The sequence below is a fragment of the Mobula birostris genome, chromosome 6, assembly GCF_030028105.1.
Source record: "Mobula birostris isolate sMobBir1 chromosome 6, sMobBir1.hap1, whole genome shotgun sequence".
Lineage (NCBI taxonomy): Eukaryota > Metazoa > Chordata > Chondrichthyes > Myliobatiformes > Myliobatidae > Mobula > Mobula birostris.
The window spans coordinates 144065044-144091061 of record NC_092375.1 but is presented as its reverse complement, the minus strand read 5'-3'; the positions used below and the strand labels follow the sequence as shown (position 1 = coordinate 144091061).

The following is a 26018-nucleotide window of genomic DNA, read 5'->3' as shown; positions in this document are numbered from 1 at the left end:
AGCACACCTAAAACACTATACTCATTGCATGAGTGCACATTTGCACAACGGACAGCAAATCAGAATCTGTGTTGTCCAAACAATGGGGTCTGCAAACACAAGCTTTGCAGCCATTAGGTTCGGAATCCTATTAGCAGACTGTCCTGTTTCCTTCCGACTACCTGACCTGAATGGGCACTCCAAGCCAGATTGGATACCCCAGCAATTTCCTTATAGAAATGCTGTGTAAATTGGACGGTCACTGGGAAATAAAGAGGAAAGGAGATGGTAATAGGATTGATGTCATTGTTCTGCTGGGAGGTGACATGGACTCTGCTAGCTAAAAGGTCTCCTTCTGCTTATCAATAAGTATGCTTTAAGGTGAAAATTTCTGTTTGTGTTTTTCTTCAGGGCAGGTGTTTTTGAATAGTCTTTAAAAAGTTAATATATATTTATTTATTTTTAGGGAACTGGGTGATGGGAAATCCCAGCATTTAATGACCATCCTTAAAAGCCCTTGAAGCATGGCTGTCACAGCGGTGTAGCAGTTACAGCAAATCTATTACAGCTCGAGGTGTCGGAGTTTGAAGTTCAATTCCAGTGTCCTCTGTAGGAATGTTTGTACTTTCTTCCAGTATGCTCCGGTTTCCTCCCACAGTCTGAAGACGTACCGTTTAGTGGATTATTTGCTCATTGAATACTGTCCTGTGATAATGCCAGGGTTAAAGTGGTGGGTTGCTGGGCGGCATGGCTTGTTGGACTGGAAGGCCTGTTCTGTGCTGTATATTTAAATAAATAAAATAAAAATAAGTGGCACGCTGGCAAGTGTGTTGGTGTCTCTTGGGTACTATTTGGGCTGGTTAAAGATGGCAGATAGAAGTAAAGTAGTAATGAACCAGATGGGATTTTGCAATAATCTAGTCCAACAGTTTGTAAGATCTTGGTCATTACTACTGATTTTGCAGAAAAAAGACTACTATAGAACATAGAATAGTAAAGCACAGTACAGGCCCTTTGGCCCACAATATTGTGCTGACCCTTAAATTCTGCCTCCCATATAACCCCCAACCTTAAATTCCTCCATATATCTGTCTAGTAGTCTTAAATTTCACTAGTGTATCTGCCTCCACCACTGACTCAGGCAGTGCATTTCATGCACCAACCACTCTCTGAGTAAAAAGCCTTCCTCTAATACCCCCCTTGAACTTTCCACCCCTTACCTTAAAGCCAACGTACTCTTGTATTGAGCAGTGGTGCCCTGGGGAAGAGGCGTTGGCTATCCACTCTATCTATTCCTCTTTTCATCGGAGGTTGACCTCTGGTCTCTGGATTGTTAGCAGCATCACTATGGCGTGACTAGGTAAGCTACACACTAAAGCAAAGAGAAATGTTTTCATGGCTTCCATAAGCTTAACTGTATAGATCTTATGATTGTCATTAGCAACGAAGAATTCCTCTTGTTTCCATTAAATACACTGAAAATTCACTCCAGAATAAATTAAGTTCCTTCGTGCTGGTTTTCTGCATCTCAGAGTTTGTTGTTGAAGGCAGTGCTCTATGATTTTGGAATTGTTAGTTTGAACAACAACCTGTATCTATATAATGCATTTTAAATAGTTAAATAGTCACAAGATGTTTTACAGAGCCTGTTATCAAATGAAACTTAACCCATTCACTTAAGAAAATATCATGTCACGTGAATAAAAGCTTGGTTGAAGAGATGACTTCTAAAAAAAAGACATAGAGAAGAACTAGGTTCATTAAGAGAACTCAAGAGTTAAAGACTGCTAAAAGGCCAACTAATAGTGTTGGCATGATTAAAATCAGGAATGTTAATAGGTCCAAATTCAAGGATTGCAGTTATGTTGGGGAACTATTCAAATTTCAAAGTTCAAAGTACACTTATTAACAAAGTGGGTATACATTATACAGCCTTGAAATTTGTCTCCTAAGAGGCGGATGAACAAAAGTCAGAGATGGGCAGAGGTGAAGTCAAGAAATTATTTGAAAACAAGGATAAGAATACGGAGATCAAAGCATTAGTTATCCTGCAGGAATGATGGATGAATGGAATCTGGTGCAAGTTTTGGAAGGACAGTAAATTCTGGGAGGGTAAATTGGGGAAAGTTGACCTGGTGTACTGTAATTGTCACGTTAGGACCTCAGGAGGTAGCAAAATGGCACCGATAAATATTTTGTTAGCAGATACAATAAGTTGAGTCAGATGCAGGGCAGGGCATTATTACAGAGGGCAAAATAATTGGTTTTAGCGTTGGGGTGGATAAGTTAAATAAGGAATTAACTATGACATCAAAGTTGTGAGAAGTATGACTCGGCCTCAGAGAGTAGGTAAGGAGTAGGATCGAGTTGGTGGTTGCGACAGATTTGCTGCAGGAACTAAAGACATTGGTTTTGGTCTTCCCAGTGTTTATTTGGAAAAAATTACAGCTGATCAAGACTGGACCTTGGATAATTTGGAGACTGAGAAGGGCTGTCGAACATTCTGACATAATTGAAGATCTCTCCCACCTCGGACATTCTCTCTTCTCACCTTTATTGCTGGGCAGAAGATACACAACCTTGAAAGCTTCTATCCTGTTATTACCAGATTCCTCATATGCTAAAAGATGAAGTCTTGATTCCCCCAATCTACCTTGTCATGGGCCTTGCACTTTGTTCATCTGCCTGCACTGCACTTTCCTATGACTGCAACATCAGTTTTATTCTACCTTATTGAAGTACTTCAGTGCAGTTATGGATGGGTTCATGTGTTTGGATGGCACGCCAACAAAAATAAGCTTTTCTACTGTATATCAATAGAAATGACAATACAAAGCTGTGTACAGGCTGAAACAGCTGGCAGTGTGAGAGTCGAGTTACTTTAACTACTGGGCCATGTCCTTAAGACTCCTCAGCTCTCCTGGCTTTGTCCATCCGTCTGCATCATCCAGGGAACAGGGGGAACAGGAAGAACAGAAGGTACATACCCACATATTTGCAGGAAAGTAATTTTGTGAGGATTTCCAGAGTGTGGGAAGATGGGTGGCGAAAGATATGAGGAAGAGATAAAGGAGGGAAGACTCACTAATTCCAACTCACTGTCCCAAAGAAGCATCCTGATCCTCTAGACTCCATAGGAAAGTAATAAAAATATACAAAGTTTGCACTCTCTCAGCCTTACCCGAAGGGCAATCACAAATTGCATCAACATGCATATTTAAAAAAAAGATCCTGCCAGTTGAACAGAATCTCTCACCAGCAACAAAAGTTTATAATACAAAGTCAAGAGCAAAATAATTAAAACCATGAGTGAGAGAAGGTTTAGTTTGTTGATTACCACAACAAAGAAAAATTAAAAATGATACCTTCACTTTTAGCAGGTATTGATTCAGCAATTTCCAAATGGACAGTTTATTATGTACCAGTTGCCCAATCTGGAATGTTTTTCAATAGACAAAAGTAGTCTAAGGTGCAAAATTTCAAAGCAACCAAAAAAACAATGAAAAATTAATTCTGACTGAATCAAGAAGTACTGCATACATTCCCAAAATATCCACCAATGAGTGGATGGATTATCACACACATCCTAGTACATGCCTTCTGTACTGAGTAAAGTGGAAAAAAACTGTAAATAGTATTTTTCAAATAGAGAGAGTTAGCTTGACTCAACTTACTTCACCAGAAGAGATCAGCAGATGAACATCTTGTATACATTTACTTCATTATAACAGCTTTGATGGTAAGTGCTTGTTTCACCATTCTAATCAGGCTACAGAAACTAATTCCTTTTATGATGGCTGTAAAACCACAAGGGAGCTTATAATTTTGTTTTATTTTACCTTCATTTTTAAAAATATATACTATTATCACCATTACCTGGGATACATTGGGATTTATTCCCTGTAGGAAATACTTAATTTGATAGTGATCTATTAAAGTAATTTATTTACGTTGCACAAGGCAATGTTCTGTTACTGATGACATTATTTGGTCCTAAAATAAATGAAATAAATAAATCTTACTCTATGCTTTAAAGATGATTTCTTTTGTTAAATAAGTAGATTGTTCCCCCATAGCTTTTTTCTTTTCTCTTTGACAGAAATTAATTAATTTTAAAATCATGAACTCTGTGGCTATTCATGACCTATCAGTTTCCGGCTGAGAGTGGCACTCACCAACTGGTCCGTTAACTCCAGTAGTGCCAGGTGAACCTAATCTCTTTGGGAAATATCTTGAGCCTGTCTATTGTCTCTCACTGAGATCAAATGTTGAGCAAAACGATGGATGAAAGTGGGATCCCACCTTAGTTTTGTCACTGCTTTCCTTTGTTGGCAACAAGTCCTCCACAATTACCATCAGGTGCACCACAACGCTGTTCTCCCCACTTTATACCTTTGATTGTAAGGCTGAGTACAGCTCTAATGGTGTCTTTAAGTTTGCTGATGACACCACTGTTGTTCGCCAAATCAAAGGTGGAGATAAATTGGCATATATCCTGTCAAGATTTAACCAGATGTTTGTCAGAATTTGTTTATGCACAATTTTCATAAATTCTATTGTACTTGTTTATTATTCCTCTAAATGTCTGTAAGAAAATTAATCTCAAAGTGGTAAATGGTGACATGTACATATTTTGATAATTAATTTAATGTGACTTTGCACTACAACAGAGAGTTGAGCTCATAATCTGCTTTGCAACAGCTCTAAGGAAGCTACTGTATTTCAGGTGAGATGTTAAGACTCAGTCTGCCCTTCAAGGTGTGCATGAAATATCCCCTCCACCACCCAAAAATCAGCAGTGCTCTCTCTTGGAGGTAGTCTTTACTACTCTCACTTCAGATGGCGGAATGGGGTAGCGGACTCGATGGGCCAAATGGCCTAATTCTGTTGCTATGTCTTGTGGTCTATTGTCAGATAACTGTTGGGAAGTGAGAGGTTCTCTAAGGACATGATTAAGCTCAACCACCTTGACAGTCACACTCAAATTACCAGTCAGGTGTCTGTGAGATCATTATCAGCTATGATTCACCATGTAACAGATAATGTGCTGAAGGAACTCAGGAAATGGTTCTCTCAAGTGATGCTATGCCTTAGTTTGGAGTAAATTAGAAGTCGAACCTTTGAATCTTTATTTGATTTTGAGAAAAGATAGGGCTCATTTTCTCCTTATTATCATTTGAGCTAATTGATAGATTTTCTCCACGATCTAACAGTAAATTTTTTGGTATATTTTTCTTTATTGCTGGTGGTTTGATGTTTACTTTTAGAAGCTTTTAGTATGATGCATGGCTCCGGGGTTGTACACCTAATGGGCCCCCCTCCCAACTTTTTCTGCTCAGTTGGGTTTTTTTTATTATCACAAGATTTTCTAATCTTTAAGATAATGTTTTTTCTCCTTGAGACATTGTAAGTGTTGTTACTTCGATGCACTCGTGTATCTTTTTTGAATAATTAATAATAAAAAGATTGAAAAGAGAGAAAAGAAACTCATGGAGTCGGGCAGCATCTGTAGCAATTCCTGTCATTTTAGGTTGAAATCCTGCATTCTCTTCAGTATAGGACTGCAGTGCTTAATAGTTTCAGTTAAACACCAGGAGCTCAAGCAACTGCAACAGCTGTGAAGGGTTCTGGTAATAAACAAACAGTGGTTTTGAAAAGTGTTCCAAGAGGAAGTTTCTTGCTACATATTTTAGCATAAAATTGTCTGCTCAGTTCATTTTTGTAGCCCAGCTGCTGATGGAACTCATGTCTCTAGAAGTGCCAATTCTGCGGCAAATGCAAACTGGAGAAAACTGTATCTTGATTGCTTTCTCCAGTTTTCTTATTACCAAATACATGCTGGGGTGGTTTACAGCAAAACAATTCATCCATGCTGCTCACACCATAATTGGAGTATGAAATATGAAAAATTCTTTAACAACCCAGCTTTGATCAAGGAAGCAAAGCTCCAACAGAGAGCTTCAACTACAAAGAGAATTTAGAGGGTCTACAAATGAGAAAAAGCCCTCCACTTTGCAAGTTATATTTAGAGGGCTACGGATTGTTTAATAAAAAATGTCATTATCCTCTTTCTCTTTCCACTGACTGCTACTGGGTTCACTCATGATGAAAATAATAAAGATGGAATGAGGGAGGGCTCCAGAAATGGGCTGAATGAAGCTGGATTTAGCTTGCTGCCCATGATCCCCACCAGGAGCATCTGCCTGCCACGTATACCAGTCTGGGTGCAGAGGGCTGAATCGGTTGGCGCCCTGCTCCTGGGATTTGAGTAGCGAGGTATGATGAGTCCTCAGCCACGACCAGGTCAAGTTCAAGTTTACCTGTGATTCAACTGTACACATGTAGACAGGTAAATGAAACAGAATTCCTCTGGGGCCAAGGTGAAAAACAAGCGCATACAGTCTCATACAGTATAGTAATGATAACACATAGAGTCACAAAGTAATATTAGCACAAGTCCCAGAGTGGCATGGTGTGAAGATTGACGGTCATGGGAGGTCTCAGTCATTGCTATGGTTCTTCCCAGATAGCCTTCGAAAGGAGGCTTTTCAAAATCATTGGTCTGAAGCAGTCTCAACCCTGCCATTAATTCAGTTCAGTGCATACTATACTCCCACACCTTCACACTTCGGTCCAGCAGCAGTGAATGCACTGGACTTCAGATGTCAGTGCTCACTCACTGTCTGAGCTGAGTAGCCAGTAAACATCATATCTGAGCCATTAGGTGGCATATGTAGCCTGGCTCCATTCATTTATAGTATTGTCTACCAGTGAAAGAAGGATGGTGGCCTAGTTTTTTTTTCTTAATAATATTTTTGCTTAAATTGCTCTAGATAAGAGTTTTTACTTGATATTTTACTTTTAAAATTTATTTTTATATAGTTTTAAAAAGATACGTCAACTATCTAAAAATGCTATCAAATGAATTTCGAAACAATTGAAATAGCCTTCCCTGCCCAAGCCCTGAGAAAGCCATCAGGGCAGCCTGGGAATGCGGCATTGGGATCTGCAACCTGCACCCCATCCTCTGCACAGATCACACTTAGTAAGGTGGCAGTAGCAACGAGGCCCTAAGGTCACCAGGGGTCACAGAAATCGCCTGGAGGCCAGTGTGAACTGGATCACGTGTGATCCAGTTTGTAAAATTACTCTAAAAACATTTTAGAACAAAGTTAGATCTTTTAAATCTTAAAAATAATATAAATATATAACAACATCCAGGTCAGGGAATCTCTCCAAAATCAAGGGTGGAATCTGAATCCTACGCCAGGCCTGCTGCCTTGGGATCAGGGAAGTGGATTCTCCTGGGTAATGACTGGAAATGCTAGCACATCCAGGACTCTGTTAGACTCCAAATGGAGTACAGTAATGGAAAGCACTGAGAGATGCACTGGCATCTCTGACTCTGCTTGTCCGAGCCTCACTTTGGTGCTACCTATATCTGGGGGTGGCTGTAGCCAACACCAATTGTTCTATTACCCTTTCACTAACATGAATCCAGAACAGAACACAAGGAGTTGACTAAAGGGAGGAGATTCAGTATTGAAACAGCAGTTCAGCATTGGAGATTTGAGAGACACAGGCAATCAATACCATAGCCCATCTCCCTGAGGCGAATGCTCATTGATGATCAAATGCTGAAAATTCTTAGCAAGCAGAACAGCATCTATAGAGTAATGTTTTACACTTGTGTTTTGTTTTAGTGCAATGTTTTCTTTCCCACACACACATATTCACAGATAAAAGTATGAAATTTGAATCAGGCAACTGTTTCACCAGTGAATAATCCATAAAATGATAACTAATCAGAATTTCTCCATGCTTTATTGATGCTAGGATAGTGTTTGCAATGAACAAAACTTCTCAATTAGGGAGGAGAATTTTGCACATTAACATAATTTAAAACAGGAGTTCATACAAATCCCCAAATACATTCAGTAAAATTAAAATCAAAATCTCAATTTGTGGCTGCCTCAAAGTTGCATAAAGTACATATACTTTGAGAAAAATGTACTTCCAACTATGAAATTTGAACATCTATCTCTAATGCAAAGAATTTTTAAAGCAGTAGCTTGCAATGATTTCAGGATAATATTTTTACTTAACTTGTATTTCTTCTTGAAGTATAAATTTCTGCTTATTCACAGAGAGGGTGTCATAGGCCTATTGAATCATCATATCCTGGTGAGAATGTCCCAGATTTCTCACCGGGATTTATACAGATCCCAATTGAAACAGACTTGAAGGTGTTGCTAAATGACAACGTCAAATTTGCAGTCCAGTACCAGTCTGTATCTATAATTATTAACTGAAATGCATTTTCCCTGAAATGTATAACATACATTTTAACACACAAAGATTGCTACTTTAGGCATGTCCAAAGGTTAAAATTTTTAAAAATCCGAAGACAATCTCAAGAATCTAGGTGTATGCCTGTGGGTGTCATCATTACTAATCTGTCATCGAACTTGGTCTGCTTTGCTGTATCCACATAGCCTTCAACAGCTTTGATGGATTTGTATCAATCAATCAATCACAAATTTAAAATGAACAATTATCCTGGGATCAATTGACAGATTCAAGGGAAAAGTCCAACTTGCTACTGATCTCCATTTGACTATGTTCTTTAATTTCACACATGAAAGGCTTGCCTGTAGTTTTTGGACTATTATGCCTTAACTGCACCTCAGCAAGAAGAATTGTTTATTTTAACAATCTATCCTAAGGAGGTCAATTACGTCCACCCTCCTATAATTCTGCTACATTCCAGCAAGTTACAACCCTAGTTGCATAAACTTTTGTTGCAATTTACTCCAAAGGTTCAAGGGGATTCTGGTAAACCTTTCCCACGAGGTCAATATATTTGTCAGTAGGAGCTGTTTCTAGTGTGGCTCATATTAATGTAGATGTAATCTAACGAAGACTTTGTATTTCTGTAACATAACTTCTTTCTTCTTTTACTCAGGTTTTCTGGATATGGTCAGCTTTTCACTAACGTTTAAAAAGAATCTGTGCCTGCAGGAAATGTTAATGATCAATCACATTTTGTTCAAGTCTTTACACACCTACTGCTTCTGGCTTAAAATCTTTAAGATATTAGAACACCATTACTTTTTGATTTGAAATTAATAACATCACATTTACTCACACATTGAAATTTAATGCCACAGATCTGGCCATTCCTTGAAATGGAAAGTGATAACTCTTTCAGTTTAGTGCTTCCATCTTCATTTTCTACAAATTTGGATAGGGGGCTTTGTACCTGATCTCGTAGAATGTGAATAACTATTATAAATTTAAACTCGGATGTTCATTCTGCGTAAATAACATCCACAGATACTCCCATGCTCTGTGACTACTATTTTAGTCTTCTTAAGAAATTCCATTCAGCTTCATCAAAAACAATCTACCTTTTACTTATCTATACTGTATTTCTCTAATCAACTGAAAACACTCAATTATCCTTAATTACAAACTCCAGGTATTCTCAAAAATCAGTTCTTTACTAATTGCTCCTCAGTTTCCTTCTTGCTATTTCCCTTCATTAAGCAGCTGACTGAGATGCAGGGCTTTTTTAATTTGAGGAGATTTTGGAAGATTATAGTTCTACATTATCCTTGCCCATATCAAATTCTAGGATGAGAACCATCTGCTGCTGAGGGCTTGTCGGTGCTTTCTTTCTTGTCACTGATTCAACATTACATTTTTGAGCAGGGCCAAAAGGCCAGTTTCTCTGTTGCAGAGCTTTATTACTCATTCCTTGGATCTTTTGAGCTGCAATCTTCTTCCTCTATCCTTGCAAAATGGTAATTCTGCTTGTTTGACATTTTATTATTTGCATTTACAATATCTCCACTGCTGTTATTTTTAAGCAGTATACAATAGTTCTCACCACACACTATTCCCTATCATAACAGTCAAAAAACAAAACAAAAACAAAAATAGCAAGAAGGAAACTGAAGATTTGAGATGCACACTGGACAGCAAAACCACATTCAGTGGACAGAGCTAAGAGATCCTGAGATGAAGAATCAGATCAAAGTACCACAGTTCAGCCACCTAGTTGCAAATCGAGGTATACAAATAAATAAAGCTTACGGCAAGATTGGGCTCCAGAACATCCCAATCATCAATTTGGTGAGGCATTGAGATATAAATTCATAGCTTTCAATCATATTCAGTCCAATGTGTCAAGCTGATGATCCATTTTATCCCTTCCTAGGATCCCCATCATCATAGAAACCAGTCAATTCTATCTGGTCTTTAGGATATAAGAAATGACTCTTGAGTTTTGGTGTGGAATATTTATCCTCCTATCTCTAGAAGGTTAAATAGAAACAATATGCTCTGTATTAGTCTTCTCATCTATAAAGAATTAAATAAAGACAATCCCCAAACTAGAAGGTACAGACATTGAAAACTACTAGCCAAGAACTTGCACTAGTGTTAAGTCATGATAAATGAAGGACAATTTATGATTTACAGTGGAAAGTAGACTGATAAAGCCTACCATTGTGACTTCCTGAAGATAAATTGTTCACATTGCAACATTATAACTTACCCATACATGGCAAGAAACTGTTGGAAAATCAGTAAGGAGAGCACAGATATAGAAGACTAGTCAGGGAGTGTTCATGTGTCCCGAGCAGTGCACAATGTGGATAAAGATCAGAAAGTATGAACTTTATTGAACCTTCATATGTTTGCAGGCTAACCTTGAAATTCTTTATTCTTTCTGCTTCAACTATGTTGGGTGCCTGTGAGCTTACATCACGCACAGAGATGCAGTGATTCTCAAATTCTTTACTTGATCTGTTTGTGAATGTTTTTTCATCTGAGCCATAACTTTGTAACACAGTAACAAAATGGCTGCTACTTATTAAAGGTGCAGTTTTGAGGTGACATATTTTTCTGTTTGTTGCAGGTCTGCTACGAAGATCATTAAAAATGAAGTGCACTGTGTCCCTGTGGGCTGTGCTCGGTCTAGTCCTCCTGCACTTTGCGACTGAAGCACAACAGGGTAAGAAAACAATAAAATGGAAGTCCTGAGTAAAAATCACTTTCTGTGCTTCACTGCTTGTCAAGAACAAAGCTGGACATTGAAGATTTTGCAAATGAAGCTTGCTAAAGTTTGTTTTTTTTTAACAGATTCAAAATAAAGGGAGCAGAATCATGATGTACAACAGTCAGGAGTGCAAGGCTTGTACATTGATATATCCATTTAGTTATCTGAAACCCTTAATTGTAGTTTCATCTAGTTAATTCTATGTAGAAAGGCCAATGATAATGCATTGCTTCCTGAAGCATGGCATTTAAGTGAGCAAGCTCATTACTCAATCAAAATAAAAATGGCAACTTACATTTTTAAAGAAGGTTTAAAGTAGGAAGGTACCCAATAGCACTTCTATATGTCAGGACAAATAGGTACAAGAACAGTTCTTTTCCGTATGCCATCAGTCTTATGAACACTTGAATTTTAGTTTATTATAAACCAAGTCCACCTGTACATATACAGGTATACCTCATTGTATATAGTTCACGATTATTTGCAGTATTGTTTTGTTTGCTTTTTGATTCTCTACAGCGAGAGCTCAGGGAAATTGGCATCAAATTCCCTGCATGTGTCCACATACTTGGCGATAATAAAGGATTCTGATTCTGAAAATCCTGAGAATCAATAGTTGGCAAATCAACAACGAAACATTAGACATGGACCATCCCCAGATTATAACAGGGCTCCATTCCTGAGAACTGTTCCTATCTGAGACATATGGGAGGGGATCACAGAAACAGTGGTGATGGGAGAGTGAGGAGGTGCAGGAAGACTGCCTACTTGCCAACTTCACTGAAGGGAGTGAACAAGTGAGTGAGTGAGTGTGCGTGCTCAGCTCCCTCAGCTCTTCTTGGTAGCTTAACCCAGTCCCCAAATGTTGTGGCTTGGTGTGGGGTGGAGGGGGTAAGTGGAGAGAAGAAACGTGGAAATGTCTCCTCCTCACCTGGCAGAGATGACTGCAGTCCCACAGCAGCAGTCAAATCCATCCCCATTCGTCCTGCCATCCAAATGCTTGTGTCAATAGGTCAGGCGTTCAGAACTCGGAGAGGACCTATGGTCTAATATTATAACTCTGTATGGCAATAACCGTATACAGTCCTCTTGAGCCTATTGCTTGAAGCCCATATGTAGCTCAGAAATATGCATGAGGAACCACAAGATCCTTCACTTTACATTCTGTTTCAAGCAAGTGTTCCGTCATTTAGAGGTAAAAATAAAGAGAAATAGTAAATATTTTGCATGCTCAGGGGTGCTTATTGGCATTTGAATTGTATACTGTTTGATGGCCTTCACACTAATAAATACCCATTTTATTTACCAGGAAGTCACTTCAGTGGTTAATGATACTTTTGGATGGGGGAACACTTAGTTAGGCACTGGGAATTTATCCAGCAGAATGTGCCTGAAGACTGCTAAATCTCTTTCATAATTCTGATATCTTTCAGGACTTCATTGTTCTCTTTCCTGAGTCCTGTAGCTTCCATGACATTCTACTTGGTAAATAGAATTGAGAAGAATACATTTAGCAGCCTTCTCCATCTCTGTGGCTCCACACATAGATGACCATACTGATTGCTGAGACCATAAGAGATGGGAGTAATATTAGGCCACTCGGCCATTTGAGTCTGCTCCACCATTTGATCATAGCTGATCCATTTTACCTCTCAAACCCATTCTCATGCCTTTTCTCTGTAACCCTTCATTCCCTGACTGATCAAGAAGCTATCAATCTCTGCCTTAAATATACCCAATGACCGGGCCTCCACAACTGCCCATGGCAACAAATTCCACAGATTTACCATACCCTGGCAAAAGAAATTCCTCCTTCAATGGGCATTCTGAGGCTGTGCCACTGGTCCTAGACTCCCCCACTATAGGAAACATTCTCTCCACATTCATTCTATCTAGGCCTTTCAACATTCAATAGGTTTCACTGAGATCCCCTTCATTCTTCTAAATTCCAGAGAGTAAAAGCTCAGAGCCATCTAACACTCCTCATATGACAACCCTTTCATTCCTGGAATCATCCTTTCTTAAATAAGGGTCCCAAAACTGCTCACAACACTCCAAGTGAGGCCTCAACAGCGCCTTATAAAGCTTCAGCATTACATCCTTGCTTTTATATTCCAGTCCTCTTGAAATGAATGCTAACATTGCATTTGCCTTCTTCACCACAGATTCACAGATCCAACCTGCAGATTAACCTAGGGAATCCTGCACAAGGACTCCCAAATTCCTCTGCACCTCAGATTTTTGTATTTTCTCTCCATTTAGAATATAGTCAACCCTTTCATTTCTTCTACCAACGTACATGGCCATACACTTCCTGACACTGTATTCCATCTGCCACTTTGTTACCCATTTTCCTAATTAGTCTAAGTTCTTCTGCAGCCTTCCTGCTTCCTCAACACTACTTGCCCACCCCACCTATTTTTGTATTGTCTATAGAGTTAGCCACAAAGCCATCACTTCCTTCATCCAAATCATTGTCATACTGTATAACGTAAAAAAGAAGCAGATCCAACACAGACCCCTGTGGAACACAACTGTTCATCGGCAGCCAACCAGAAAAGGCTCCCTTTATTTTCAGTCTTTGCCTCCTTCTGATCAGCCAATGCTCTACCCATGCTAGTATCCTTCCTGTACTACCATGGGCTCTTAACTTGTTAAGCAGCCTCATGTTTGGCACCTTGTCAAAGGCCTTCTGAAAATCCAATTACACAATGTCCACTGATTCTCCTTTGTTTATCTTGCTCACTATTTCCTCAAAGCATTCCAACAGATTAGTCAGGCAAGACTTTCCCTTAAAGAAACCATGCTTCTGAAGGAGAACAATTCTCTCCCTTGTTACCCCTTTTCCCTTAATAAGCAGTACTTAACCCTGACCTTATCAACCTGAGATATCTGATGTCCCCTTTTACTCTTCCCGATTTCCTTAAGTATGTTCCTTCTTCCCTTACGCTCCTCAAGGGTTCACTTGATTGCTACTGCCTATGCCAGACATATGCCTCTGTTTTCTTGACCAGAATCTTAATATCCCCCATCCTCAAGGCTTCTCCTCTCCTGTAATTATCGTTTGGAATAAGTCAAATCTTTTATGGCAACAAGTCAGAGCAGCTGGAAGGGGAGATGACTTAAATTCCACTAAATTACAAATCCATAGCAACACTTGTAAACACTCTTGCATGATCTAGCTCAGAAAGCAGAAGACTATTGAAACCCACGGATATGGAATCATTTAATGCTGCTGTGTCAGTTTGCCTCTTGCAACCTCTTTGGCTTTTGCCAAGATCATAGGTGAACAGGAAGAGATCAACATTACTAGGCAGACACCAACAGGCTGTGGTTAAAGGATGGCTCCCGCAGTCTTCACAATTGAGCCAAAAGATTCATAACTGACGATCTGAACAGAAAAGTGGTATAACAGAAAATCTATACTTTCATATTAATTCGAATGCCTTATTATATGATCAGTTTTGAGTTCAAAAACTTGTGCTTAATGGTCTGTGTAGCCCACACAAGTGTAAACATGACTTAACAGCATAATGGGAAATTGAATGTACTCATTGTTTATACATCATCAGCTAGCTGATAAAAATGCAGATGTCTTTGCTGATCACTCACATACTCTTCTTGACAACTAATGCTGATGAAATATCTTTGCCCTGATAGAAATAGAAATCAATTTGTTAAATTCCAGTGGAGACACAGAAGACCAGAATCTGAAGCAATAAACAGTCTGCTGGAGGAACTCAATGGGTTGAGTGGCATCTGTGGGAGAAAAGGAATTTTTAATGTCTCCTCTTACTGATGCTGGAACAGCCAGTTCTTCCAACAGGTTGGTTTTTGCTAAATTTCATTCCTTTCAATTGAAAACTGCTGAGTAGAACAGAAATGATATATGATGTTTTTAATAAAAGGTTCAATACCATAGTTTCAGAAGACTACATACTGTGATGAGAATACACACAGATTAAGATGTTAGCTGGCCTGTGCTGGCACCAGTGGGATCAGTAGTTGGTCTGCCACCTGTCTTCAGGAGAGAGAGATAAGGAAAACAATGGAGCAGCATTTGGAGATGTTAATGAAGGGGAAGGAGAGCTGTCAAGATCGGCTCCCCCTTTGAACCCCGAACAGTTTGAAGTGATGGACAGGCGATACCCCAGAAGGGGGATAAAAAGGGACAGGTTTGCTAAGGCAGGACACACACGACACCCTGGAAGTGGTGCGTCTCTCACAAGTCGGTGGGAAGTTTTGGAAGGCCGGCTGCGGGACCAGGCCATAGACGCACAGGGTGGAAAGGCACGATCGGCGGGAACCTGGTGTGTGTCCACCCTTGCCTGGGTGCCAGGTTCACCGCAGAGAAACGATCGTATCTAGAAATGGAGGGGGTCATGGTCGACCTCAGATGACATCACAAAGGACTCGCCCGAAAGCTGACTGCGAAGGTCTGTGTGGAAGCCTTGAATATTCATTCGTTTTGCTCTCTCTCTCCTTCCCCCACACTGTCCATCTCCCACGGCAGCGATTACTGCGAACTGAACTGAACTAAATTGAACTGAACTTTGCGTCACTTTGAAACTGGTCATTTACCCCTAGACAACGATAGAGCTTGATTGATCCTGTTATCTGAATTCTGTGTACATGTATGTTTATCATTGCTGAACTGTTGCATTCATTATCCTTTTGATTAGCGTACTGTGTTGCTTGTTTCTTTAATAAAACTTTCTTAGTTCTAGTAATCCAGACTCCAACTGAGTGATCCGTTTCTGCTGGTTTGGCAACCCAGTTACAGGGTACGTAACAATACTGAGTGCATGTTTTGAAGCGGAAGGAGAAACTGCATAAGTGGTCAGAGCGAACTATGTGAAGTTAGTAACCTGTCGTGGTTCCATGCACTGATTTGTTGCACAACTTCTCAATATGTAATACTCTCTGACTAAAGTGAATAGAGATCAGCTTCAATTTTTCACACGTATATAGAAACATAGAATGAAATGTACTGTTTGTGTCAATGACTGACAGAGTCCTAGATATTTTGGGGGGGGGGAGGCAGCCCACAAGTATCATCATACTTCTGACACCAGCCTAGCATGTTCACAACTTAATAACCCTAATACATACAGCTGTGTTTTGTAAATCCAAAACAGAACTAATCAAAAGAAAAACTTGGAGCAGGGAATAATGTGTTGACTTTGTTCTGACTTTAGCGAGGCACACACTTATGACGTGGTGGCGTAATGACGCACTTCTATTTATAAACCGTAATGAATTATTTAAATAAAGAATGTTTAATCAAACAATATATTTATAATATTACTCACATATTACAGAAATGTTAAAAACATGACACTGCTCCTTGCTTATTTAAAAACTCCAATTCAATGTGCAGAGAATGCACTTCAACTTATATTTGTTGTTGTTGTTGTTGTTCATCCTTCGTAGTCGAAGATGACCATGGCTTCAAAGTCAAATGGGAGATTGGTGGCTGTGGGTCCAGAGGTGACTGATGAGGCCAATCCGGGTCCTGAAGGCTCGCCCACATGTGGGACACAAGTGGGTGGGTGCTGTCGTGGCAGTGGATGCTGCTCGGGCCTTGCGCACAGCACACTTTTGTTGCGCCTCGATGATGCGCCTGACTTCAGCTGCACGGGCTCCTGTGGTGATCTTGCTGCGCCAAGCTGGACGGTCGAGGGCAAGTGTCTCCCACGTGTTGATGTCGACACCCAGGCCTTTGAGGGACGCTTTGAGGCAGTCTTTGCAACGTTTCTTCTGCCCCTGACTGAGCGCTTGCCCTGACACAGTTCTCCGTACAGCAGCTACTTAGGCAATCGGCTGTCTGGCATTCTGACCACATGTCCAGCCCGAATGCCAGACAGTCGATTGCCTAAGCATGTGGTCAGAACTTATATTTATATATGTACACACACGCACACACACACACACACATATATATCTGTATATCTGTATATGTGTGCGTGTGTGTGTGTGTGTGTGTGTGTGTGTATGTGTGTGTATGTATGTATATATATATATATATATATATATAGACACAGAATACTGTATAATACAACTACTATACAGACATCCACAGCATAGTAAACTTTAATTGTCCCATTCAAGCCTAAAGATTTAATTGTTGTGGATGATTTCTCACTCTGGTGGGAAAATGTTTTTCTTGACAAGGGGGCGTCACTCTGCTTAGCTGGTGAAACTTGTGGCTGTGGAATACTCTTCGTTTCTGGAACCTCCTGCATAGTGGTTGTAGGAGTTGACTCTGGGACTGCAGGAAGTGGTTCTGACAGCTACCGTTCCTCTCTAGCAAATGACTCTGCTCTCTTCACCTAATTGATGTATCATCTCCAGATGATTTCAGACACAATCTTCACTGTGTAGGAGAGTGGTCCAGTTCTATCCTTAATCTTTTCAAAACTACCCACGCTTGATTGGTTCTGTAGTCCCTCGCCAGAACTGCTTGTCCAGGAGTCAAACCTTGAACGTCCTTGTTTGAGGAACCCTTGATTTGTCTCAGCTGTCTGGTGTGCATACTCTTTCTGAGACAGGGTTTGCAGAGATCCAAGTGTGCATGCAAGGGACGATCCAGGAGCAGCTTAGCTGGGGAGTTGCTGGTTGTGGAGTGTGCTGCATTGCAATATGCAAGGAGGAAATTGGCGAGCTTCTGATTCAGTGTCAGTGTAGTGTGTTCTTCTAACACTGCATCAGAAGTGTGTTCTTAGACTCTGGACAAACAGTTTCTCCAAGCCTTTTGTAGCTGGGTGGTACGGTGCAGATGTGGAATGAATGGAAAATGTCTTTTTCCATTCAGAATGACTGAAACTGTCGTGCAACAAATTGTGATCCATTATCACTGACTAAGTGTTTTGGAACACCACTTCTTGAAAAGAGATGTCTCAACACATCAACAGCACGTGAGTCTGTATTAGAGACTATTGGGAACACTTCTGGACACTTTGTAAATGCATCCGCTACTACAAACAAATTTGTGCCAATGAATGTACTGGCAAAATCCACATGAATCCCCTTCTAGGGCAATACTGGCCATTGCCAGGGATGGAATGGCATTGGCATTTGCTCTTTTGGATTTGTTGGCATTTCAGACAATGCAAGACAAACTGTTCAATCTGCTGATCTATCCCAGGCCATAAGAAAAAGCTCTGACCAATGCTTTTTATTTTGACCATGCCTAGTTGACCACAATGCAGCTCCTCCAACACTTTAGCTGTCAGCTTGGAATGTACAACTCTCAATCCCCATATTAGGCAACCCCCATCAAGGGCAAGTTCATCCCAGCACTGGTAAAAATGTTGGAACTGGGATTTCTACTGCACATTCCAACTATTTTGGGTTGCCTCGTAGACCTGAGAGAGCGTGGCATCTTTTCTGATTTCCCTTTGGATCATCTCTGCCATAATAGGTAGACTTCCAATTTGCATTAGGGTTAATATCTCAAGAGGAGTGTCCTCTTCTGTAAATCTTTCAGATATTTCCTTTACCAAGGGTAAATAGGACAGCGAATATATCAGCATTTCCCTGATTAGTTGTCCTCTTGAATTTAATCTTGTAATTGTGTCCCCCAAGAAGCACAGCCCATATCTGCATTTGTGCTGCTGCTGTTAGCAGCAATCCTTCTGTGGATTGAAAATGGACACTCGTGGCTGATAATCAGTAATGAGGACAAACTCTCTCCCACTGAAGAACTGGTTGAAATATTTTACATCCCAAACCAGAATCAAGCCTCTCTGTCAATCGGTGCATAACTTTTCTTTGCAGCAATAATTGAATGTAACGCAAAGGCTATGGGGCATTCACTTCAAAAGGGCACCGTGTCACGGGCAAGCTTCACTAGACAATGTGGGTCATAAGGTCTCAATACAGTGTCTGCCATCACCATTTCTTTTACCTTTTTAAAAGTCACCTCACACTACTTTGTCCATTGCTATTTCTTCCCTATCTGTAGCAATGAGTTCAAAGGCTGAAGCACAGTAGCCAGGTTTGGCAGGAACCTGTTGTAATAATTGACAAATCATAAAAAAAGACTGCAACCGTGACATGTCCTCCATCCACCACTGCTTGACTTTTCTCAGTACACTTGTGTAATTGTTGTGCGTGAATCATGTGATCACAGCATTCACCCTTGTGCTCTGAGCCGATAATCTTCTAATCTTCAACTGCCTTGAGATTTTTTAGGTGTTCCTTGTCAACCTTACCAGTTAACAATGAAGTCATGCTGGTAACGCTGAGTGTCTGGGCAGCCCTACAGAACCTGATCCATAGCTTTTTGCCAGAGTGCAGGTGCAGACGTTACTCCAAAAATAAGCCTATTATAGTGATAAAGCCCTTCGTGAGTGTTTATGTTTGAGAACACTCACTTTAGACTCTTCTCCCATTTCTATCTGTAGGTAAGCCACAGATAGGTCCACTTTGCTGAAGTGTTTCCATCCAGAAAGAGTTGCAAAGATGTCCTCTATCAGGGGCAGAGGGCATTGATCTACTTTCAGTGCTGAGCTTAAATCACCACAGAATCTGACAGACCCATTCTTCCTGGCTACTGGGACCACTGGTGTTGTCCATGGGCTCCACTCAAACTTGGAAATAATTCCTTCGGCCTCCATGCAGTCCAGCTCACTGGCTACTTTATCTTGCATGGTATATGGAACTGGGTGGACTTTGTAAAACTTGGGTGTGGCATTTTCATTTAACACTATTTTTTGGATATAGAAACATAGAAACATATAAAACCTACAGCAAAATACAGGCCCTTTGGCCCACAAAGTTGTGTTCAACATGTCCCTACCTTAGAAATTACTAGGGTTACCCATAGCCCTTTATTTTTCCAAGCTCCATGTTCCTATTGAAAAGTCTCTTAAAAGACCCTATCATATCCGCCTCCACCACCATTGCCGGCAGCCCATTTCACGCACTCACCATACACTGTGTTAAAAACTTACCCCTGACATTTTCTCTGTACTTACTCCCCAGCACCTTAAACCTCTGTCCTCTTTTGGCAACCATTTCATCCCTGGGAAAAAGCCTCTGAATATCCACATGATCAATGCCTCTCATCATCTTATACACCTCTATCAGGTCACTTCTCATCCTCCGTCGCTCCAAGGAGAAAAGGCCCAGTTCACTCAACCTGTTTTCATAAGGCATGCTCCTCAATCCAGGCTACATCCTTGAAAGTCTCCTCTTCATTCTTTCTATGGTTTCCACATCCTTCCCGTAGTGAGGCGACAGAACTGAGCACATATGTTTGAGTTTTCCAATGCTATCCTTGAGCACTGTTGTGGCATCATCCAGTAACTTTCCTTATTCACTTTCTGTTGACTCTATTACAGGGGGTATGACATTCAAATAATGGTTTGATCTCCAATCAAGATTTAGTTGTCTCAGCCAATCACAGCCCCTCCTGTTTTTATCACTTGGAAGATCAATGTGGCTTGTTGTTTGTTGTATTTCACTGTTACAAATGTCATTCCCACAGGAGTTATCTTTTCTCCAGTATAAGTTCTTATTTGGATATCTGTAGGCTTCAGTTCAGTATCTTTGAAATTCTGTTCAAACTCATTTTGTGGAATGACTAAAACAGCCAAGCCAGTGTCCAATTACATTTTAATTAATTTGCCATTCACTTCTGGTGTAAGTCATATTGCTTATCTGTAAGTTTTCACATTTAAGTCTCAAGGCTAAGCAGTCCTGTGAACTTTAATCTTTATCCGATTTTCCATCAATAAAATGCAGATTAGTGCTCATTTTGAAACTACATCTTGATATTTTATCTTTTCTCTTTGTTGTGCAGTCCATTTATTTTTCTCTGCTTGCATGTGTTCTGCTTTGTTGCATTTTCTGCAAGTTTTGTCTTTAAACCTGCATTGGTCTGTGTATATGAGCCCCTCCACAACTGTAACACAATTTGTTTGGCCAGGCTGGTCTTTGTTTGGATGTCACAATTTTGTTCATGCTCAGTTGCATCTCTAGCTGCTGTTTCCATTGATACAGCAATTTCAGCTGTTCTTTTCAATATGAGTTGTGCTTCAATTAGGAGCCGTTTTTGAATGCTTTCTTGTACGATTCCACAATCTAAGCAATCCGTCAGTGCATCATTAAGCCCATCACTGAACTGACAATGCTCAGGCAATCTCTTCATTTCAGCCATGTACACTGAAATAGACTCCCTTGCCTTTTGATTCCACTTGTGAAATCTGAAGCATTCTGCAATCAATAATGGTTTTGATTCTCTATGTTCCTGCATTACTTTCACTATATCGGCAACACTCATTTCTGCTGGTTTGATTGGAGCAGTTAAACTTCTAAGCAAACTGTATTCTCTTCTACCTATTGCACCTAGCAAAATTGGCTTTGGTATTTTATTTGCTTCAAAATACTGCTCAATCTTCTCAGTATACATCAGCCTGTTATCTGTTGCGCAATGGAATGTGTCTCTCTTTCCGATGTAACCAGCCATTTCTGCTCTTTTAAATTTATGATTACTATCATCTGGTACTCACTGTTTATGAACTGTTTATTGGTAGATAAACATGGAGCTGGGAATAACGTGTCTACTTTGTTCTCACTTTTATGAGGCATACACTTATGATGTGGTGGTATGATAATGTATACCATTCATGTACTTTTTCATTTAACCCATGATGAATTATTTAAACATTTTCTGCCTTTTTTAAAACTCAAATGTCTTTGTCCTCTTTTGAAGAAAAACATGCTGCACTTTTTTTTAAACTCAAATGTCTCACTGCACTTCAACAGGTAGGTAATTGTCTAGGGGTGGCTTTGAAACTTACTTATTGCCACTTATGTTTTGCAAATCCAAATCATAGAACTAATTGGCAGATAAACGCGGAGCTGGGAATAACATGTTTACTTTGTTCTTACTTTTGTGAGACACACACTTATGAAATAGTGGCATGATAATGTTTGCCATTCACATACTTTTACATTTAACCCCTGATGAATTATTTAAAAAAAACAAAGAATGTTTAATTGAACAATATATTTACAATATTACTCAAATATTGCTGAAATAGTAAGTACACAAAGCATATGTCTGTGGAATGTGGGAGGGAATTGGAGCACCATGAGGAAACCCATCTGGTCACAAGGAAAATGTACCTACTCCTCACAGAGAGCAATGGGAATTGAACAAAGATATTACAGTTGGCACTGTAAAGCATTATGCTAACTGATATGATACCATGCCCCCCTGTACACTACCATACCCACCTGTAATGCCCGTAGACACTTTTATGTTGCTCTTCATTAAATAACAAGTACAGAGCTACCACCAAAACAGTCTTTATTGGAGATAGTCAACAGTTTATCAATGTAATAATAATATGGTACACAAACTTCTTAGCCATTACACTATATTACCTCCTCTTAAGATTATATTTATTAGTTATTTACTTATATAAAGTTACTATATTTCATTATGGACTGAAAATAAAACTATGAGACATTTGGACAATAAGTGTCCATTCCAGAAGCCTGCAGCGGCCACTGTGATATGAAAAGACAAATCTATGGAGAAAAGGATTGTGTATTCCAGAGAGGTCAGCCACGACAAGATGTCCCAAAATGTAGAGCTCAGGACAAGTTCAGAGTACCATTTGGTAGTGATTTGGTATGAGAACAAGAAGAATATGTGTAGTCCTCAATCAGAAGTGATTTGGAGAAAATGTCCATGACCGTTTTGGACATCACGAGGCAACTGGATCATTAGGTTTCCAGACAATGGTTGTACCACTGCAAGGATCTAGAGTGAAGTGGAAGACAGGAAGCTCAGCATGGTGAAACTATTTAATGTAAGTTGGAGAAAACCACTGGAATGAATGAGGCTGCTCAAGTCTTGGGAAAGAGTTTGATTTTTACATAGCTCTATTGCCTACAGAATTAGTGATCAGATCGAATCAGGTGTACTGCCGGTTGAGTTAAGTGACATGGAGGAAGAAGGTATTGCACTGAAGGGGCACCTCGAGAGCTCCAAATATCGCACAACTGATGTCAGCTCAATACAGTGTAGCGAAAGTCAAAAGTGATGATTGTGTTTATGGTACTTAGTAACAAACTGGAATATAAAGCATCATACAACTGCTGCTGTAGTTAACAAACATTATTAATATGTATAGTTTAGTGTTAAACAGTAGATGAAATCTAGAAAATATGTTACACAATTTTTAATATTTATAACCTAGAGTTAAAACAGTACATCACAGTATGGGACCTTTGGCCCATGATGTTGTACTGACCTATATAAAAGCACACCATAATCAATCTCACCCTTCCCTCTAGCACAGTCCATAATCCTACATGGTTCACAGTAAATGCATATGCAGCAACATCTCACATGTCTCAGATTTGATCACTAGGAATGACAACAACCTTCTCTTTGGGCATGTGGTGCCATTTGTCTGTTCCATTTCCACTCCTTAAACTTCAGCAAAATATGTTGCCCTCAAGAACCCTGCTCATTTTATCTCTAGGTTGCCACCTTTTATCTCCACAATGTCCACTATCATCACCAACTTGATAACTGCTCAACTACTCTCCCAAACAATAACACTATGTACTTGGTGCCAGTGTGCTGCATAAAGGCTTAGTTGTGTTGCCATTCACTATGGCAAGAAATAAGGAAAGAGCTACCAATAAAATACCCTTTATGGAAGGCAGTCTGTACTTAACCAGTACTAGGAGCTGGCCTAACAGTGTATCAAATCTCATTCAGCACTGTAGACACAATACTTAAACTTACATATATTCATTTTATTGTACTCACCTATGAGAAAAGACAAGAATATGCCAGAGTCTACAATGGTTGAGTAGCATTTTTGGAAAAGAACTGTGTGTTTATTATTCAACCAACAGCTCCAGGAATTTCTGTTATCATTATAATTCAGGGATAACCATGCCATATAGCAGGGCTTTCATTTTTTGCTTTTCTTCTGATGATTGCTGGTTCAAAGGTTCAAAGGTCAAGTTTAATGCCGGAGAAATGTATACAATATACATCCTGAAATGCTTTTTCTTCACAAAACATCCACAAAAACAGAGAAATGCCCCAAAGAATGAATGACAGTTAAACGTGAGAATCCAAAATTCCTTTTTAGTTCCCCCCTCGCGGCAGCGAGCAACAATCCCTCCTCCCCCTACCAGCAAAAATAAACGTACATTGGTACAATCACCGAGCCAAAGCGTGTGCTGAGCAATAGCAAAGACACAGACCAAAGTTACTCTAAAAGCATCACATTTCATCCGAATTCGACAACCCACAGGTTCTCTCTCTCCCTGGCAAGGGAGAGGGAGGTGTCCCCCATTTTCACAGCGAGCAGGAGACGTAAAAACAACCAGCTGCTTTACGATCTTAAAAGTCTGTTTCGTCGCTTTTTTCGAACTCTTGTGTCCGAAGATTGCAAAGACCTTGGGTCTTCAGGCTCACAGCAAAAGATTTTCCGGCCTCCCCGACGACACACGAGTCTCCGGCTGTGACACTGACCCCTGATCCGCTCGTCTCCAGAGCCCCGAGATCTTAGGCTTCCGAACATGATCGAGATTCTCAGGGCAAACCCTTGGCATGTCGAATAGTGGCCAGTGATGGAACCCCGAGAACAGATCCTATTGGGTGGAGCTGAGAAACAGGAAAGGTATGGCCACATTAGTGGGATTGTATTACAGACCACCCAATAGTCAACGAGACTTGGAAGAGCAAATCTGCAGAGAGATAGCAGGCAACTGCAGGAAACATAAAGTTGTGGTGGTAGGGGATTTTAATTTTCCATACATTGATTGGGACTCCCATACTGTTAGGGGTCTAGATGGTTTAGAGTTTGTAAAATGTGTTCAGGAAAATTTTCTAAATCAGTATATAGAGGGACCAACTAGAGGGGATGCAATATTGGATCTCCTGTTAGGAAACAAATTAGGGCAAGTGACAGAAGTCTGTGTAGGGGAGCACTTTGGTTCCAGTGATCATAACACCATTAGTTTCAATTTGATCATGGACAAGGATAGATCTGGTCCTAGGGTTGAGGTTCTGAACTGGAAGAAGGCCAAATTTGAAGAAATGAGAAAGGATCTAAAAAGCGTGGATTGGGACAGGTTGTTCGCTGGCAAAGATGTGATCAGTAGGTGGGAAGCCTTCAAAGGGGAAATTTTGAGAGTGCAGAGTTTGTATGTTCCTGTCAGGATTAAAGGCAAATTGAATAGGAATAAGGAACCTTGGTTCTCAAGGGATATTGCAACTCTGATAAAGAAGAAGAGGGAGTTGTATGAAATGTATAGGACACAGGGGATACATCAGGTGCTTGAGGAGTATAAGAAGTGCAAGAAAATACTTAAGAAAGAAATCAGGAGGGCAAAAGAAGACATGAGGTTGCCTTGGCAGTCAAAGTGAAGGATAATCCAAAGAGCTTTTACAAGTATATTAAGAGCAAAAGGATTGTAAGGGATAAAATTGGTCCTCTTGAAGATCAGAGTGGTCGGCTTTGTGCAGAACCAAAGGAAATGGGGGAGATCTTAAATAGGTTTTTTGCGTCTGTATTTACTAAGGAAGCTGACATGAAATCTATGGAATTGAGGGAATCAAGTAGTGAGACCATGGAAACTGTACAGATTGAAAAGGAGGAGGTGCTTGCTGTCTTGAGGAAAATTAAAGTGGATAAATCTCCGGGACCTGACAGAGTGCTCCCTCGGACCTTGAAGGAGACTAGTGTTGAAATTGCAGGGGCCCTGGCAGAAATATTTAAAATGTCGCTGTCTACGGGTGAAGTGCCGGAGGATTGGAGAGTGGCTCATGTTGTTCCGTTGTTTAAAAAAGGATCGAAAAGTAATCCGGGAAATTATAGGCCGGTGAGTTTAACGTCAGTAGTAGGTAAGTTATTGGAGGGAGTACTAAGAGACAGAATCTACAAGCATTTGGATAGACAGGGGCTTATTAGGGAGAGTCAACATGGCT

General features: G+C 40.1%; 1 protein-coding gene across 3 annotated transcripts in view; it reads left to right on the top strand.

Moving 5' to 3' along the window:
- The first annotated feature begins 3610 nt into the window (after positions 1 to 3610).
- Positions 3611 to 26018, top strand: part of LOC140199425 (collagen alpha-3(VI) chain-like) — a 66867-nt gene continuing 44459 nt past the window's right edge. For all 3 annotated transcript variants that reach the window (XM_072261498.1, XM_072261499.1, XM_072261497.1), the window contains exons 1-2: positions 3611 to 3718; positions 10904 to 10999. In XM_072261498.1, coding sequence (XP_072117599.1) covers positions 10927 to 10999 — 73 coding nt within the window. In that variant the 5' untranslated portion in view covers positions 3611 to 3718; positions 10904 to 10926. The remainder of the gene's footprint in view (positions 3719 to 10903; positions 11000 to 26018) is intronic.